The sequence below is a fragment of the Danio rerio genome, chromosome 24 (assembly GCF_052040795.2).
Source record: "Danio rerio strain M-AB ecotype USA chromosome 24, GRCz13ab, whole genome shotgun sequence".
Taxonomy (NCBI): Eukaryota; Metazoa; Chordata; class Actinopteri; order Cypriniformes; family Danionidae; genus Danio; species Danio rerio.
The window spans coordinates 29,706,614-29,726,725 of NC_141044.1; the positions used below are offsets into that span (position 1 = coordinate 29,706,614).

At 33.9% G+C, this 20,112-nt stretch overlaps 2 protein-coding genes across 15 annotated transcripts in view; one reads left to right on the forward strand and one right to left on the reverse strand.

The window, feature by feature from the left end:
• phc3b (polyhomeotic homolog 3b) overlaps positions 1-20,112 on the forward strand; it is a 56,720-nt gene that overhangs the window by 20,202 nt on the left and 16,406 nt on the right. For 7 of the 13 annotated variants that reach the window (XM_087309681.1, XM_087309686.1, XM_087309690.1 and 4 more), the window contains 2 exons: positions 14,594-14,797; positions 19,958-20,047. In XM_087309681.1, the coding sequence (XP_087165807.1) occupies positions 14,594-14,797; positions 19,958-20,047 (294 nt within the window). Of the gene's footprint in view, positions 1-11,168; positions 11,254-11,407; positions 11,831-14,593; positions 14,798-19,957; positions 20,048-20,112 lie in introns of those variants that run through there. The other 6 variants (XR_015525048.1, XR_015525047.1, XM_087309682.1 and 3 more) reach the window with 3 other exon arrangements.
• On the reverse strand, positions 4,232-8,660 carry zgc:194621. 2 transcript variants are annotated; one of them, XM_087308914.1, is made up of 5 exons: positions 8,151-8,660; positions 7,936-7,998; positions 5,830-5,913; positions 5,324-5,397; positions 4,232-4,511 (listed from the first exon to the last, which is right to left on the reverse strand). In XM_087308914.1, exons 1-5 carry the CDS (start codon positions 8,161-8,163, stop codon positions 4,494-4,496), a joined length of 252 nt encoding a protein of 83 aa, XP_087165040.1. In that variant the 5' UTR covers positions 8,164-8,660; the 3' UTR covers positions 4,232-4,493.

Sequence of the window (20,112 nt, forward strand, 5' to 3'; positions counted from 1 at the left end):
TTGTTATTGTTTAATAAAATCTCCTAGCATTTCCAAAGACCCCAGCTTAAAAGTAAGCATCATAAATCATGATCGAAATCTTTGTTATTTTAAAAAACACCATTTAAGGGTCAGCATTACAAAACGTCTGCAACACTAGTTGGCCGCCGTGCATGTTTTTCAGGAAAGCTGTTGTGTTTTTCTTCAGTCTGAGACTAATTTAATGTCCTTTTTTGGGCCTTTTGGCTTTTACTTTTCATTACTTCCAGTCTCTCGGAGAAACCTTTTAAGAGTATTTTGGTGCGTTAAAATAAACAACAATTTCTTTGCTATTTTCAGAAAAATAAAGCAATAGGTCAAGTGGCAGATCTGCAGGCAAAGCAAGTGTAATTCAACTCATCCAGAAACAGACCCGTTTTTAATATCTTTTCCATTTTTAAAGCAATACAGTCACGAATGTTGAAGCAAATTATTAAATGTGTCCTAAAAAGAAGTTAATTAATATATCAAACACACTGTAATCATATAGTGGAGAAAATGTATTGCGCTTCAGCTGAATTAAAGGAATAGTTCACCCAAAATAAAAATGTATTCACAATTTACTCACTATCAAACCTTTAGGTTAATTTTTTCCACAAACGAAGATATTTGGAAGAATGCTAGCCATTTACATCCATAGATAAACAAATACTATGGAAGTCGTTAACTAGCATTTTTTTTTTATCACTACTCAAAATATCTTCTTTTGTGTTCAACAGTAGAAAGAAACAGGCCCCAAACAGTGCATGACAAGTAAATGATGACTACATTTTCATGTGAAATGATCCTTTTATTTTTCAAGGGAGGTCCATAACAATCCCTTCATTTGAATAATTTATTTGCCCTCACCTCTCATCTACCTTTCATTACGCGGTCACTCTCCCCTTGCCAAGCAACAGGACTCTGGTTCATATTATTGGAGGCTTCAAAGCAGACAGAGCCAAGAATAAACACAGAGGACAAAACAAAGACAGAAAGATCCGTGTTGCTGAGAAACAGAGGAAACAGATCAGCAGGAGCGGTGCTTGCGTCAAATAAGAGCTGAATTACTGCACTGTGCTACGCAATTGTAATAACGCAATCTGTTTGGTCACATTTGGTCACAAAAAAAAGAAACATTCTAGCAGCTTTTCATGCAGTACATTTAATAAACACTCATTATTTATTGTAAAGGATTATAGCATACAGTGGAGATCAAAATGTAAACAACCTACGTTTTCGAGGTCACTGCTTAGTTCTTTTGGAATATAGCCTTATAGCATTTGTAAAGCATATTTCTTGAGGTACATATTATAATTCATTGCAATTTTGGTAACACTTTACAATAAGGATGTATTAGTTAATAATAGTTCATGTACATTCACTGGCCACTTTATTAGGTACACCTGTAAATTTACAACGCAAATTTGTAATCAGCAAATCACATGGCAGCAACTTAATGCTGCAGTTCAAACCGAGCATCAGAATGGGTAAGAAAGGAAATTTAAGTGACTTTGAACATGGCATTGTTGTCGGTGATGGACTGGCTGGTCTGAGTATTTCAGAAACTGTTGATCTACTTGGATTTTCATGCACAACCATCTCTAGGGTTTACAGAGAATGGTCGTGAAAAGTGAAAATATCCAGTGAGCGGCAGTTCTGTGGGTGCAAATGCCTTGTTGATGCCAGAGTTCGATGCTCAGAGGTTGAAGGAGAATGGCCAGGCTGGTTCAAGTGATAGAAAGGCAACTCAAATATTTCCTTATCATGGATGTGCAGATGACAAATTTGCAGCAACTTTGTGATGCTATCATGTCAATATAGACTAAAATATCTAAGGAATGTTTCTAGTATCTTGCTGAATCTATGCCGTGAAGGATTATGGCAGTACTAGATGTATCTAATAAAGTGGCCGGTGAGTGCATTTACTAACATGAACAAACAATCAACAATACATTTATTATTGTATTTGTTGGTGTTAGTTAACATTAGTTAATAAAAATACTGTTGTTTTATTGTTTGTTTGTTAACATATGATGTGTGTAGCAATGGATGTAAAGCAAAGCACGCCAAGCATGGAACGCTAGGTAAAACACGGTAAAAAGGCACACGTATACAGCTGCTTCACGGATGATGAGTTTTAGCTCCTGGTTTAAGGGAAAATAAGGTAATTTGGTTTATTTAGATTAATGTGTAGATTAATGTCTGATTGTTGATGTTGGATTAGTGTTTTAATTTTCTGGATTCATTTGTGTTTGTTTGTTTGTTTGTTTGTTTGTTTTCTTTCTAGTTCTTATGGTAATTCATGATGCAATGATGCGCAATAGTTTTATGGAAGGTGACCAATAAACGAATCGTGAACCACCAGTGAAAGACTTGATCATGTTTTAACCAGGACGCTACATGGTGCATTAACTAATGTTAACCAGCATGAATTTGGATATTAATAGCGCATTAGTAAATGTTGTACTATGATTAATAAATTCTGTTCACTATTAGTTCATAATAGTAAATACATTAACTAATACAAACTTATTGTAAAGTGTAACCGCAATTTCATGACAATTTGTACATTTTTGAGTCAGTAACTTCTTCATATTGATTTAAACATTTTCATTCATAAATTGTAGTACGATTTGCTTATCCTTTAATGAGAGGTAGGTTTAGGGATGGGGTTTAAGAGCATGCCTTCTTTTAAAATCGTTTTGTTTTTTCATACTAAAACTGAAATAGTATGAATTTGTAGGAATTACCCACTTTTCTGACAATACATAAAGTAGTTACGTTATGGCTTGACACAAAAACTTGACAGGTCTGAAAAAAATCAGCCCTGATTTTAACCTTATTGAAATTTTTGGGAAAATCCTTGGTGACCAAGTAACTACAGTTAGTGAATTGTGGAAGAAACTGAGGCCCTTATTACACTAATACTTTTTAGTTTTAAAACACATACGTTTTGCAACGGTTACGCCATCTGTCCACACTACGGCAGAGTTTTCGAGCTTTTGAATACGCTGATGAAGCCGTTTTCATTCACAAACTGCTACTGCTCCCGGTCAGTGTGGATGGGGGAAAACGGAGACATCTGAAAACGTGGCATGGCTGCAGACATTCGCCAGGCTGCAGACATCTGATTGGGGCTTTTTCTCAGTATTAAGTACACAAAGTTCAGTCTTGCATCCTTTCATTCAGTTCAGACTTCGCAAGTTTGAAAAGGAAAACAAACTCCTGAGGACACATCAGGTAAAAACAATGTACTGTATAATGTCATTCGCATCACCCTGGCTACATTTTTTCACTGTCTTAACATTAAAATGAAAACACGATATAAGGAACTGTCGATTTTCATTTTGATATTACCAACATTAGCTGCATATTTATATAACGTCATCTTCACTGTATGCATATTTATAACAAAACGGAGCCTATCCTTTGCTTCCTTTAATTTTCATTGAAAAATATGAAACATACCCTTTCTTTCGATGAATATCAGTTTTAATAATCAATAATGGCCATTATAAAAGTATAACGTACAATAAGTTTCTACAAAACAGGAAATAAAGGCAAACCATCAGTCAAATGTGCAGAATCAGTGTACACAGATACATTAATTAATATATTAACTTATCTTTGCGCTCAGCCAAAACACATTACCTGAGAAAAAGTAATAGGTTAAAAAGACCATAAGATTGACAAGCTTAATTAAATGACATGTTTGACAATTATAGTGAGATGAAATCCATTTATCCTTGATAAACTGTCCGACCTGCGCTGCTCTTGCCTAGAGATTTGTGCTCAAAGCACCTGCTGAGACGTCCACATATGCTGCAGTGCATGCCAGTGTGTGTGGTCACGTGATGTGCGTTTTCAGCAGTGTAGTGTGTACGGAGATCTGTTCAGAAACACTAGGTGAAACACCAGTGTGGACGTGGATCTTTTTTATTCTAAAATGCTGTTTTAAAAGTAAAACGAGTGTAAACGGGGCCTGAAGGTCAGGATCACTGCAGAGCAGAGACTAGTGATGTCTGTGAGATACTTCTACTCTTCTTACTAATTATTGACAAATACATTTTATTTGTGATTTTTGATCAAGCTATAAAAATGTTGCTGTTACCAAATTTTGATTAGCTACATATAAAGTGCTTTGAGAAGCCTTATAGAAATGCCTTAGCTATTTTGTTAAACACAATTTTACAACCATGATATATATACACCTAAAACAATTCAAACAGTGAAAATTAAATTTCCTTTAATCTTGATCTCCACTTTACATTCAGTTTGTCAATATACTATGCTTCTATGACACCACCCAGACTCATGTGCTTTACATTTCACAGATATTCATAAATATTAATTTAGAACATAAGGTCACATCAGGAGGTCCAATGAGTTTAGCTGCACTTTTCAAACTTAAACACAAAGTAAATATAAATATGTTCTGCTGTGGGCAGTTTTCTAACTGGTCTAGCTTTGTTCTTGCACAGCTTAAGAAGTTTCTAAAACACAGTTTTAACCTGAAAGGGAAAAAAAGACAATCATGAGATCCTCATAGTTATATTATACACCATAACAATGATTTCATACAACATTACTGGAGCATTTTTTGCAATGAAGAACTGTTTACATTTTTCTGTCTAAAAATTGTTTAATGTCTGACTTAAAATTTTATATTTGCAATTGGTGAGTGAAAAAGTCCTACATTCATTTTTTTAGCATATATAGAGAATGGAAATCAATATCACAGCCACCATGCTGATACAGAGACAACAAATACACGGTTTTGGTAACTGTGAAACAGTTCAGTTTTGCACAAACAATTTTTTTCTTGCTTGTTCAAACTTATTTAACTTAAATAAAACTTATTTAAAAGTTTATTTTAAATGTATTTAAAATAAACTGAAACAACAAAAATAGTAAGAAATTTATAGGACAACTTAATTGTTTTATGTTAAATCCACTTAAATTTGTTAAGTTAACTTAATGGTCTCAGACTCAGAAAATCAGAAAATACGGCTTTTAAAATGCTGTCATTTTTTTTAGATACAAGTACTAATAAAATGTGGAATTATTACTCATGTCACAATACATTTCTAATACCAGTAAATTTAGAAACCAAAAATTAAGACATTTTCCATTAGAATGGCTAGAAATTAGGGTAAAAAGCAAGCATTCACCATTCTAACTTGTTTTTGTATATAGTCATTTAAGTATATTATAAAATATCTACATTCACCACTACTTATTCCAGTAACTCATAGGGTTGTGATATCAAATTCTCATTTTGGAGAACTTTCGAGTTTGTTCCTCATCATTACTGTGATCTCACCTGCTTTTGTCTTCTCTTGATTTGCAAGTCTTGTTGTTGCTTTGCCCTGACCTCTTCCAGAGTTAAGCATCCACCTGCAGAAGTGGCAAGTATGGTTAAACAAAGTCTAAGAATTGTTGTTTTCAATGAGAAATATTGATGTACAGTACAGTATATTTACTCACTGAAAAAACATGTCTGTCAAGAAAAATCATAATCCTGGTATTGTTGTTTTTGTTAATTATTATTAACTTGCATTTTATGAGTCCCCAAGGATTATTGTTTAATCTAAAAAAAAAGCTTCTACTAAAACATCGCATACTTGGATGACCTAGGCTGAGTCAATGAAAAGCATATTTTTGGTGAACTTTCTCTTCAAGCGTTTGTCATGGTTTTATTCTTGCGTGCATAGCTCCCTCTAGTGGTTCTAGTGGTTTTATCAAAGCATTTATTTCGGGTCTTTTCAAACAGACTCATGAGCAAGCCTCTCAAATTTGTTTTCTGGTTAGTTTGGTTGAATGACTCACCCACAGTACTAGGAGATATGGAAATATAACCCATGGCCCGACTCAAGCGCAGATCCTCCAGAGCTGCCAGTTCTGCTTCTGCTTCTGGTAAACAGTGAATCAGCGAGTGTTTAAGTTTCACGACAGCTTTAACCTTTCATGATTTAATCAAACTACATTTATTTTGGTCATTTTCTCAGAATTTCAGTGTTGAAATCTCATGTAAAAAAATATGTTGATTTAAGGATTGATTCTATATTATTTATACAAGGCAAAAATATAGCGAAATGATCTGACTTTCTGTTCTGATTAACTTTTTAATGTCCTTAATTTGTGGGGGAAAAACACAAACCTTAATAATTAGAGCCAGATTATATTAAAGATAAATGTTAATTATATTTAAATACTTATACCAACTAAATAGAAAATCTTAATTTCAAAACTAATAATTAGGGGACATTATGTTATTGAGAAATAAACTAAAAGACTTTAAAGGATAAGTTTATAAACAAACATTTTAGAGAAAATATGACATTTAAAGGGATAATTCACACAAAAAACTAACATTATTTCATTACCATATACTCACAGTCAAGTGGTTTTAAATCTTTATGAATTCCTTTCTGTTGGACAAGATATAAGAAATTTTGAAGAATGCTGGAAACAAGCAGCCTTTGAAACCCATATTAGAAAAAAAAATATTGAAGTCAAGGGTTGCTCCTTTCCAACATTCTTCAAAACATCTTCATTCATTTTTCATCTTTATTCTTCAGAAGTAACTCAGATGGGTTTGGAACAATTTGAGTAAAAATCTTAATATGGAATTTAAGCCTTGTGTACTGTTCAAATGTATCCTTTGGTTATGTTCAGGAAAAAAAACATCCACTGATTTAAACTGCTGTAAAACTGCACCAGATAAATGTTTTTTATTTATTTTGCATAAACCTGTTAATCAACCTCAGTCCTGATCAAAAACTACTAAATTGCTTAGAAAAATACAGGATTTTAACTCTTTAATTTCCAAATACATAAATGATGTCATTGATTTGGTGAAAAAAAACACAAAATGGCGTATTTTTAATATAAAAAGTAATTGTGGACTGGATTTATTTAACCTTTTATCACAGTCTTGGACATGTGAACAATTAGTCACAACATGCATTGTTAGATTTTCACATTTTCTCCCTAATTTACTGTTGGTGACGGTTTTTGCCCCATTGACTTCCATCTTAACCACATTTGATGGTCCATAAACACACAGTCTTTGTTTTTGTTTACTTCATGTAGTTCTGAGAGCTGAGCTGAGGTGAAAATCTAAGCTTTATTTTTTGCACAGGCCTATCTAAAGGGTTAATGGTGCCAACTCATGGTCAATTTTACAAATTACAAATTTTACCTCTTCCCAACATGGAAAACCACTAACAATCAAAAATGCATGATTATAGGGTGTCATGGTTTTGTAATCAAAACAATTTGGTTATAATGGAAGTCAATGGGGCAAAAACAGCCACCAACAGTAAATTAGGGAGAGAAAAGAATCAATCACAAAAAACATGAAAGGCAGTGTTGTTTTACATGTCCAAATACTTTAATAAAAAGTAAAAATAATTCCAGTCCACAATTACTTTTTATGTTGAAAATATGTCATTTTGTGTTTTTTACACCAAATTAGTGAAATCCTGTACTTTTCTCAGCAATTTAGTAGTTTTGATCAGGACTGAGGTTGATTAACAGATTTATGAAAAACATTTAAACAAATATTCATCTGATGTTTTTTTTTTTTTTTTTTTTTTTTTTTTTACAGCAGTTTAATTTAGATTCATCCCAAATGGATAGTAAATTTGCCCAAAGTGTATTGTTGAGTTTTATTATTATTATTTTTCAGGGCAATTATTCAAAATAAGGTTGGTCACCAAAAATAATTCTGCTAAGCGGAAACAGAAAAAGTTATGGTTAAATTAAGACTCAAAATCCCCCCAGAGTGGATGAAAACATCCCCAACAGAGTACATAAGGGTTAAAGATTCTTCTTTTTCACGTCTTCATTTTTAAGAAAGAAAGAAAGAAAGAAAAAAGAAAGAAAGAAAAAAGAAAGAAAGAAAGAAAGAAAGAAAGAAAAGCTAAGTACCTACTTTCCTGAATATCTTGTCTTTTCCTTGGATTCGGTGCAAATACTGTAAACGCTTTCTGACTGTCACAAAAACAGAAAATGGTCAATATACCAAAAGCCGTTATTTGCATAAACAAAACAAGCTCTAAAGCATGTACTACGGCAATTAACCAGTTTAATGCTGCTGCTTGGATTAAGTCCTGATTCACCATATGTTTCTGAGGCAGTCTTACCTGTGGATTTCATAAAGCGCGTGAGAATATGTTTTTGGCTTTGGCTGTTCCTTCGGTGCACATTTGGACGGTTTTGTCCTCGGTGAAGTCTCGGTCGGTTTTGTTTTCATCGCTTTATTGCTTCTCTCCGTTGTTTTGGGTTTATACTCCGTGTGATGGGTGCATCTTGGGCAGCTCGATGCCCTGTTTTTGCGGTGAGCGGCATCTCTGCCTCTGACTGCGGGTGTTATTTCAACTGGAATCGCTTTCTTGTTCGAATGCTTGGCATTCGTTGCAACGGATTTCGGGTTTAGAAGTCTCGTGTCCGGCATATTTACAATTATATATTATCATTGATCCATTAACCTGTCTTTAACCGAACAAATGTCCCTTTCTTGAACGCACCGGTTTCAACCAGCGAGATAAAATTCGGTATTTTCATTAAGAAGAGCCAGAATCAGATAAGAGAAAGTCTCAAAGTTGTGCGTGTTGGGTTTTGTGGACAATCCCGCAACCTCGTGTGATCCGATTAATGAGCTCAAGGCACACTGGCCAATGTGGTGACCTCATGGTAACCTAGTAACCAGACCCAGTAACCAATACCGCAACAACATGCTAGCTTACTTTGTCATGCTACTCCTAATGAATTACCGTTTTAGAATTAATATGAATTGCTGATTAAAAAGGCATCCTATTTTGTAGCGATCTGTTGTTGGAGTTCATCCATTCATTTTCTTTTTGGCTTTGTCCCTTTATTAATCTGTGGTTGCCACAGCGGAATAAAATGGCAACTTATCCAGCATATGTTTTGCGCAGCGCATGCCCTTCCAGCTGCAACCCATCACTGGGAAATGTTCTTGAAGTTTCGCAAGCCAAATTGACTTTTAGTGACAGTGTTTTCAGTTCCATTTAAAAGTAGGCTAATATAGGCTAAATCACTTTAAAAAAAAAATTTTTTTTTTAAATCTAAAATATATATAAATGTGTTACTAGTTTTTAAGCAAAGCAAAGTGGAATTATGTTGTCATTCTTGCATTTTTTAGGTTAAGGTATGCTTTATTACTTTAAAAGTAAAGGTATAGTAAAAATAACTGCATAATAACCTTAAAATACAGTGCTCAGCATAAGTCACACAATATGCATTTACAGAGTATTGAAGCCAAATTTGGAGCTTATCTAACAAAATAACTTATGATAATGGCCCAGAACCTAGTACACCCAAATTTATAGAAAAATATTAAATACAAATTTAAAAAGAGGAAAAATCAAGAAAAGCAAAAAATAATTTGAAAAATGTAGTTGAAATGTTGTAGGTTGTCTTTTTTTGTGTGTAATATTTAGCTTGATTTAATTGTATCAATTTCCAATTTTTAAACATGTTTGGTGACTAAAGTATTATTTTAATAAATATATCTGTTAAATAAACCTGTTTTGTTTAAATGCACCAAAATACATTGCCTTTATTCACTGAGAAATGGATAAAAATATACATTTTCAAAATAGGGTGTACTCAGTTCTGCTGAGAACGGTATGCTTTAAATAATTTTGATTTTACAATATGAAATGCTGGAAAATGTGATGACTATGTGATCTGAACAGGGATGAGGTAAGCAGTTAGGGCCCCGAATTAGGGGGCCCCGACCAATGCCAAGAATCCTACAATAATTGAATAGCTCTTTTAAACATTTTCTATCATATGTTGTAAAATCTGTCTACCATTAGAAATTAACGGTACTTCTTTTCAAAACCAGGAGCCCCCATGAATGTTCCTTCCCTAACAGCACATGCAAATATTAAAACTATAAAATATTAAATATTTTTTTAAATATTAAAATCTTTCTTAATAAATATACATTTGACCCCCACCCCTCCCCTTATAAAGGTTCATACCACTGATGCATTCAATTGCGCCAGTCAATGGTAGGAAAAATATCATTCAACAGTCTGAAACTGGCAGGTCTAGAGCACCGATGCATCTTAAGTATTCACAAAACACGTTTCCTGTACAATAGGCGTATAAAAGTCAGAATTATTAGCCCTCCTTGATTTTTTTTCTTTTTTAAATATTTCCCAAATGATGTTTAACAGAGCAAGGAAATTTTCACAGTATGTCTAGTAATATTTTTTCCTCTGGAGAAAGTATTATTTGTTTTATTTCGGTAAGAATAAAAGCAGTTTTACATTTTTTTAAAAAAACATTTTAAGGTAAAAATTATTAGCCCTGCTAATCTATATATTTTTTGATAGTCTACAAAACAAACCATCATTATAGAACGACTTTTCCCAAATGCCTTCAAATGTCACTTTAGGCCGTATAGAAGTGTCTTGAAAAATATCTAGTCAAATATTATTTACTGTCATCATGGCAAAGATGAAATAAATCAGTTATTAGAAATAAGTTATTAAAACTATTATGTTTAGAAATGTGTTTTAAAAATCTGCTCTCCAATAAACAGAAATTGGGGAAAAAATAAACAGGGGGCTAATAATTCTGACCTCAACTGTATCTGCCTGTAGCCTAAAAAAGAAAAAATAGACTCATAATTTGTATAGTTTGACCTACAGAAACCTCTAAAATAGTCACTAAATATCCCTCAAAACACTGAAAATTTAAATCCATAAATTTGATTCACTGAAGCATGTCACCAAACTACCTAAAAAGTTGACCCCACCCCCAATCGTCAATGTAGGCTATAATTCGCACACTGTTGATCTCAGATAAATTCATAAATTGTTCTTTACTAGTGGAAAAGCGTTTTTCAGATTATAAAAATGTTTTTTCACATGAAAAAAAAAAAGATAGTTGCCTAAAAAACTTTTCTCACTTTGTGGAAAGAGGCATCACTGTAAAACCCTGTTTTTATTGATCTGGTGCTAATATTTTTAAGATTGTGTGTGCATAAATGCAAGCATTTTAAAACTAATACAAAGTGCACAGATATTTCAGAAAAGCAGAAGCGCGCGGTCCTCCTACACTGTAAGCGGTGCTCTAACATTCGCCGCCCTGATGAATTTCTATCGGTCTCTACTTTTACCTTTGACGCATTAGGACATGACGGGATTGTAGCAGTCGCTGAAAACGGTCAGCGTGTGATGGGAGATCTACCCCGTTGACTTCGGACAGGTAGGATTACCCTCCACGGCCATTTATTAGTCACGAAAAGATGCATGTTTTGGCAAGCTCTGCGACCGGCTCGGTTGGAAGAGAGGAGCGCGCACGCTCGCGCACAGAGAGGAGCATCATCATTTTCCCTTTTGACTTTCATTTTGTGTATTTCGATTCGCGACAAGTTACGCTGATTTGTCGCCGTGCACATTTCGTGCACTCGATAAAATGCAGCCGCTTTTATATATCTATGACGCCGCGCCATCATTTAGGGAAGTGCAGGTCTTCAGGGACGCGCTGGGGGCTCTAGCTGTCACCGCACGAACACACGCCCATTTTCAATATATGACCAAAATAATGAACATTGGATGCAAATGCACCGACACTGTCGTGTTTAGCGGGCTCCCAGTACGACCTGTACGTTTGTTTTTAGTGCGAATTCGGCAGCCCCCTTATAGGCCGTCGTGATGCTACGACAAGCACGGGGATGTTTTGGGGAGTCACAGTGGGTGTTTATTCAGAAATGACTGCGGCTCGCACATAAACATTGAAAACACGCGTGGCTTTCTGGCACCTGTGCGCGCCGCGCTCCTTGGTATGTGTCCATTAATGTCGTCCAGCTTTCACGGTTATCGCACCGAGAGTCTGGTAAACCTTTATGTTCAATAACTACACCAATGCTTCATTTACACGGAGGTTTTTAATTCTATGGCTCGTATGAGACAAAGGGCAGAGCGTTAGTCGTGGTTACGGTACAGGCATGGCGCAATATCGCGTTATTAATGTAACCCATGTGTCTTGTTTTTAGCAGAAATGCTCATATGCTTCGTTTTTGTTTAGCCGCGGCCTGGTGTGAGCTCCAGTGATAACACTGTACAATTTGGGTTGCCCACGTTAAAGCAAAAACGTGCATGTGATTGCGTGAACTTAAAAACACAGTGATGATATTTCAAACACTACGAGACATGTTTTGGTGGTTTGTTTTATTTACTTGCTAACTGAATTATAAAATCGCGTGTTGTTGATATATTGATCTACTAATGCAAAGCACATCACAGTCATCAACACAAGCACAACACATGTATATATACATGTATATATATATACACACACAAACACACACACACACATATATATATATAAATAAATATATATATATATATATATATATATATATATATATATATATATATATATATAGGTTGCACATCTGTATAATAATTTAGCCTGTTAAACATTCATTTGAATTTAATGCAAAAAACATAAAAGAATAAATCAAAATAATATATTTTATTTGTGATTCTATGGTAATTTATGTGGTAGACAGTGTAATTTACTGTTTAAATGTTACTTTGTTAAGTGGAAAACACATGTGTAAGATTATTTCTAGATGGTTTAATGTCATTTTCAGTCTGTTCAGTCTGTCTTTTACACAAATGTTTTACAATACCTGGGTCAAAGTCGAAACAGAGTTTTGTAGCTCTTCATAACATAACAGTGTTATAAATGTGATACCGGTTTACATCATTTCTGTGCATTTAATAAGAACAGATAAAGAATCATTTGATGACTATTTAGGGATCCCCGCTATCCAAACCACTACTCTTTTTTTTATCAGCAATAAGATCTTAATCATTTAAAAATGTAAAATTGATCTTTTTTTTATGTGTTGTCCGTTGTTTATATTTAAACTTTTTTCACAAAGTATTTTGAAACATCAAAGTTGCATTTATTTGAATTGAAAGTTTTGTCTTAGATTGTAGCACACATATTGGGCATGAGCTAGTATAAGTTTCTGACAGTATGATAATTTTGGATAAAAATATCACAGTTTCACGGTATTATGATCACTGCTCTAAAATATATTCTTTTTAAATGTGTTAGTAAAAAACAACAACTTTTCCCCCTTTGAATACAATATATTTAATTTTAGGAAACATAATATTTTGGAACAGTAAACATGTTGGGCTAAATAGTTTAAATAAATCCTTGACCTCTGCTGTCTTCATTAGTTTCAAATACACAGATTTCTTCACAATACATGAAAAAACACTTTAAAAACCTTTACATATACATTATGAATGGTATAACATAATATTTTTGCGGTTTTAATACCTTGATTTTTTTTAAACCGCGGTAAGCCTTGAAACCCATGACTATTATCCCATGCCTATTACATAGTTGTTTCAAGTGTAGGCTATTATAGGTATACTATGTTCATGTGTAGGTATGCTTTGTTCAGTTTAGCATTTGTTTTTGTAAACTTCAACCTTTTTATTACACATTTATGACAGCATTTGCAACTGTATGATAGCTGAATCATGAAACTGCTTATTTTTCTGCTATTGATCTGCAGAACACTGTTTCATATTCATACTACTTATTGTGCAGAATCCGATTAAAATGTTATTTTCTAATAGAAATACAGTACATTTTGATATGCAACCTCGTTTAAACCTGATGCACTGTTAAAAAAAACTGAATGAAACATATTACAGGGTATCCGCAGGGTCTTAAAAAGTCTCAAAATGTCTATACCTTAATTTTAGGCCTTAACAAGTCTTCAATTTGCTGAAACATACTGTTTTTTTTAACAGGTCTTAATTTTAATTAAGAGGTATAATTCATGGATTGACATTTTTATGTATCACAAAGCGTTATGTGTGCAAACTTTTAAAAAAAAATTATTTTACTTATGACTTTTATGGTGAATTACAGTAAAAAAAAAAAAGACAAAACAATTTCAAAAAGTATAGATAGTATCATTCTTAGCACATACAATGAAAAAAAAACAAAACAAGCAAAAAACATACCAACAAATATAAAGGTAAACAATAATGTGGGTTAACAAAAAACACCAATTGTACAATCTGTATCACACAATACACTCTACTTTGCACTGAGGAAAGAAAAATAATCAATTTGCTGGAACAAGGACTTGGTCTATATTTGACAATAAAACATGTTCTTTTATACATTTCTTAAATGGGTCCCAAACTTTCTTAAAGTGGTTAGAAGAATTATGCGAACAAACTTTCAGTCCAATTCAGTAGACTTCAAGGTTTCTCGTTTTCCTTTGTCATCTTGTGCATAAGCAGAGTTTATTTCAAACTCTTTGATTGACTTAAGACTCATCTTACATAAGGTCACAAGACAGGCCCTGTAAGCAAATACAGTAAAACTGTTGGAAATTTGCATGTTCAGCTTGAGTCCATAGACAAATTACCTTTGCATGAACTTCTCTAGATAATATATCTCTTACTACAGTCAATTGCACTGGGATGGGGACTTTTACTAATATTGTTTAGCTTGTTTTAGTTTTAGTAGGCATGCCTACTCATGATGAACTTTCTTTCAGCTTCTTGTGTCCAGATTCTGTGGAACAATGGACAAGGAGCCCCAAACGAAAGCAGAACCCGCAAAGAGCACAGTCAACACCACGAGCACCACAACGGTGAACCCTTCCCATCAGGCCAATGGCACCCCAAAAACACCTCCTGCGCTCACGACTGTGACCACCTTCCACAACCAGCCCTCCCCAACCAACAGAAAAGTGGTGCAGGTATGAGTTCACTCTGTTACCAAAAGCGATTGTACACCCCAGAAGATATTTTTGCTTCTGCTTCAAACTACTTAAAATAAGCTGAAACAACACAATTCTTGAGTTTTTTAGGGAACAACTTAATTGCTTTATGTTCAATGAACTTAAAATTGTAAAAACCTTTAAGGGACATGAAGGGATTGTGTGGAACCCAGCACTTTTTACAGTGTATACAGACTGAAAGAAATGTGTGTAAATACTACAGAAAAGATGAATGTAATTATAACAATAAAGGGATAGTTCATCCAAATATTGCTCATTACTTACTCACCCTCATGTAGTTCAAAATCTTATTTTATGTTGGACACAGCAAAAGATGTATTGAAGAATGTTGGAAGTCATTGTCATCCATAGTAGGGGCAAAATACAATGTAAGTCAATTGCTTCTGGCTTCCAACATTCTTTTAAGTGTCTACCTTTGTGTTTAACAGAAGAAAGGCGTTTCAAACTAGTTTGGAACAAGTAATAGATGACAACATTTTCATTTCTGAGTGAACTGTTCCTTTAAGTAATTTAGTTGAGCTGGGAAATTGATATGGAACCAATAGAGAAAACTTTGACCTCTAATACAGAATGAAAAATGTTCATGAATTAATACAGCAATGACATGTAATTTCTACATCGAATAATTTAGATTCATTAGAAACTTGTAAATATTTTTACTTAGAATTGGAATAAAATGAGGAAATATAAAAGTAAGAAAATTTAAACAAGAAAATTAAAAAGTTAAATCTACTTTTTAATTTTTAATCCTGGAGTTTCAATCATGCACTGAGCAGTTTCATTATTTTGACAGGTGTATTTACATTGATTTGTCATTGCATGTGTTGTTGGGAGTAGTGGCTTATTGTTTTTTGACATCTCTGGAGATCATTTTGTGATAAAATGACATTCATGATAAAAAAAAAACATTGATTGTTGCTTCATTGTGTATTATGAACCAAATATTGAATTACCTCAGATGTGTTGGTGTGTCAAATTGACTAACAAAAATCTACTCTGTTGTTTGCTTAAATGTTTAAAAGCATGACTTTATTACAACTTATTTAATATTTAATATGTATTTACTATGTAATATTGTTTTAATTAAACATACAAAAGAGAATAAAATGTACTTAAAACAGAAGAAACATCAAATGAGTAAAACAAAAAGAAAAATGACAAACTTAGTTGAGCAATTAAGTAATTCATTCATTTTCCTTCGGCTTAGTCCCTTTATTCAACCGGGGTCGCCACAGAAGAATGAACCGCCAACTTATTCAGCATGTGTTTTTACACAGTGGATTCCCTTCCCGCTGCAACTAGGCATGGGCCGGTATAAGATTCTGATAGTATGATAACCTTGGATTAAAAATATCTCGGTATTGTGATTACTTCTTTAAATATATTCTTTTTAAATGTCTGGGTAAAAAACAAAAACTTTTTTCCCCTTTGAAAACAATATATTTGATTTTTTTTAAAGATTTACAATATTTTGGAAAATTAAACATGTCAGGCTAAATAATTCAAATGAATCATTGACCTCTGCTGTCTTCATTAGTTTTAAAAGCACAGATTTCTTTACAATTTAAAACGGCATCTTTGTATATTTTTCTGCTGAAGATACTGTTGTCCTAAAAAAAAAAAAAAAAAAAAAATGTAAAAAAAAAAATGTAAATAAATAATCTAACACATACCTTAGGAACGGTATAACAGAATTTTTGCGGTTTTAAAACGTAGACTTTTACAAACCACGGTATACCTTGAAAAGGGTTATCGTCCCATGCCTAGCTGCAACCCAGTACTGGGAAACACCCATACACTCTCACATTCACAAACACATACACTTAAACTAACCACACCAACTGAACCAGCGACCTTCTTGCTGTGAGGCGATTGTGCTAATCACTGAGCCCCCATATCACCAATTTTTAAAGTCACTTTAGTTTTTTATTCAGTATATTTGTAACTCAAATAGCTTTCAGAAAATGTAAAAGCATTTACAAAAAAAACTAATAATAATGTAAATGTTTATTCCTGTACTACTGACTTAACCAGAGCTATTTACAGGAGCAAAAAAAAATATCATTATTGCTTTTTTAAACGTAAGACATTTTTAAAAACATTTATGGACATTTAAAAATATCAGAAATATCAGCAGACTGTACTTTGTGACAGACTTCCATTTTCAGATATGATTGAGTGCTAATTTTGTTTGTCTGTGTTTAGTCAGTGGTGGAAAGAGTACTGAAAAATCTCACTCAAGTAAAAGTACTATTACTTCCCAAAAATGTAGTGCAAGTAAAGTAAAAGTATCTGTTGTAAATATTAACACTTGTAACAGTAAAAGTAGCACTTTTAAAAGTACTCGAGTTGTAGGTAGTGAGTAATGCACTGTGAAAGTCTAATGAGTTTACATGCAATTGTTACGTTGCACGTGTGAGAAAACGTAATTTTCTGTAGTTTATTTAGTTATTGTTTAAGGCCGTTTCAGTCATCATACATCCGTCATCCTGTTTAAACAGTCTCTGGGTTATTGCGTGTGAGGATTTTGGACGTTGTCTTGTACACTTTTACTGCATCCAAATGGTTAGCTGCATTTATATAGCACCAATGTCTTGAGGCAGTTCAGTATGATGCAATTTAGTTTCTATATGCGTTTTGATTGGACAGGAATCACAGGACTTGGAATCACAGAAATTGTTCTACTTTAGCCAATAATATAGACAGGAAAAAATAAAGTAGTGACTCCAGTTTGAAGGAAAGTAGTGGAGTAAACGTACCAATACTGCACTAAAAATGTAGGGAAAGTAAAAGTACACATTTTTAAAACTACTTGGTAAATTACAATTGCTGAGGAAAAACTAATTAATTACAGTACTAGTTTGAGTATTTGTAATTTGTTACTTTACACCACTGTATTTAAGTCACCTATAGTTAACGAAGTGACACTTTAAACAAGTGTCCGAAAGAGTATTTGAAGAAAAGTGATATGCTGATCATTACTTTGCACTGAACTTTCTCAATGGAGCATTGCGTTTTTAACTATCCATCCTGTGCAGATCTGAAAAAGCAGCGGTGGTAGGTGAACTTTTTTTTACCACAGGATGTTCTAAATATACAACAGTATGTGAAACATGACGAAGAATAATTTTATTTATTTGTATGGATTTTAACTGCTATTCAATGTCATTATCCATTTGCTGCTATTTCACTATATGCTAAAGTTCCTAAAGTGGCAGTAAACCTAAATAGAAGGGTGGTCATCGTTCACTTTCACTTTCTTTTTTGGTTCATTTACTGTATTTACTCTGTGTGGGTTTGAGCAAAATGTTCATATTTGTTTTATCCTACAAAGATCAGTTAGCATTTCTTCCATATTTCAAATGAAAACATTGTCATTTAGTGGGGCTAGGTTATTTGGCCTAAAATCAAAATCCGGATTATTTGAACATTTTAACTCGATTACCATTAATGAACGATTATTTTAATTATTTATTTTATGTTTTTGCCCTCATAGTTCACTGATAATTTTTGTACAGTAAATATGCTCAAATAATAACATTTTATTTCCCAGAGATGGGTTGTGGCTGGAAGGGCATCCGCTGCGTAAAAACTTGCTGGATAAGTTGGCGGTTCATTCCGCTGTGGCGACCCTGGATTAATAAAGGGATTAAGCCGACAAGAAAATGAATGAGTGAATAAAATGTTAAATAATTGTAAACACACTCTACTACACGTCTACTACCTATGATTATTTATTGAACATCAACGCTGAACAACTGAAATTAAAACACACATTGCCTAAAATGCAGCTCTCAGTGCCGCCCACCGTCGTAACCACTACCAAACCGACCAATCACAAAGCTTGCCCTATGCGTCAATGTGACGTCTAAGTACTTTTTTTGAGAGGTGTGTGCGGGTATGCGCAGGCTGTACTCGTGCCATTGGCATAAGTATATTGTCATACTAATGTAATAAGTATATTTCAGCCTTAACAGAGCAGAGTCATGTGACTCCACACACAGTAGGGAAAGTAATTGAAAAATTTGATTGATTATAGAATGTTGATTTCGATTCATCACCCAGCCCTATCATTTACAGTTTTTTTTTTTTTAGCTACAGAAAATAACAATTGTTTAGAAATACCAAATGTTTTCATTGAAGCTCTCTGCAACTCTCACATGGTCGCTCACTGAAGCTAAGCAGGGCTGCGCCCGGTCAGTAGCTGGATGGGAGAGAACATGGGAAAGCTAGATTGCTGCTTGAAGTGGTGTTAGTGAGACTAGCAGGGACCGCACAACCTGTGGTCTGTGTGGGTCCTAACGCCTCAGTATATTAATGGTGACTAGTGAGCGCCATCTTTCGAATGAGACGTTAAAACTAGGTCCTGAATATTCCCAGGATGACTTTACGAAAAAGAGTAGGGGTTTAACCCAGGCTTGCTGGCCAAGTTTGCCCACTGGCCTCTGTCCATCATGCCCTCCTAACCATCCCCATATCATAATTGGTTTCATTGCTGCTCTCCACCAATCAGCTGGTGTGCGGTCACCCTTCACTGGTTTCAAACATTCATGAGTTATCGAATATCTTCCTTCTATGTTCAACATAAAAAAGAAACCTAAAAAAAGTACATTTTTTAAAAAGTGAAGAGTAAAATGAAAATGGTGAGTAAAAATAAATTTTTGGGGAAACCATCTTTTTAAAAACGCATGGAGATGATAAACTTTTACTCCATTTTGATTAAACTCTGCATTGGTTATAATCAATGGTGTAATCAACTATAATCCTTACGTAACATTGCATATTCTGAGATTTGACTATTGTGGATGCACACATTGCGATATCGATGTTAAATTTATATATTGTGCAGACTTAGTATTTAGTTTATTTATGGCACTAGAGTAACTAGCTTTTAAATAAAAGCATCTGCCAAATGATTCAATGGGAATACTATAATAAAGTAATAATAATAATACTACATTAAGAGAAAAACATCATTAATAAAAGTTTAATACAACACATAACTAATACTTGTATATTTTACAACTTTGCGTCATTGGAATACTTTGTTTCTATTGTTTTTAGTCTTCCTTCAATTAAATAAATCACCTCAAATGATATGTCCATCTCCTCCTCCAGATCAATCTGTCGGGGGATCGACTGGCGCCTTCCTTTTCACCCAGTGAAAGAGTCAGCCAAGCCTCATCTTCACAGCAAACCCCTAAAACAGTGCGTTTTCTACAAAATAAAAGCACCTGCTAGAAAAATCAAAGTCCAGATATACTCACAGTGAC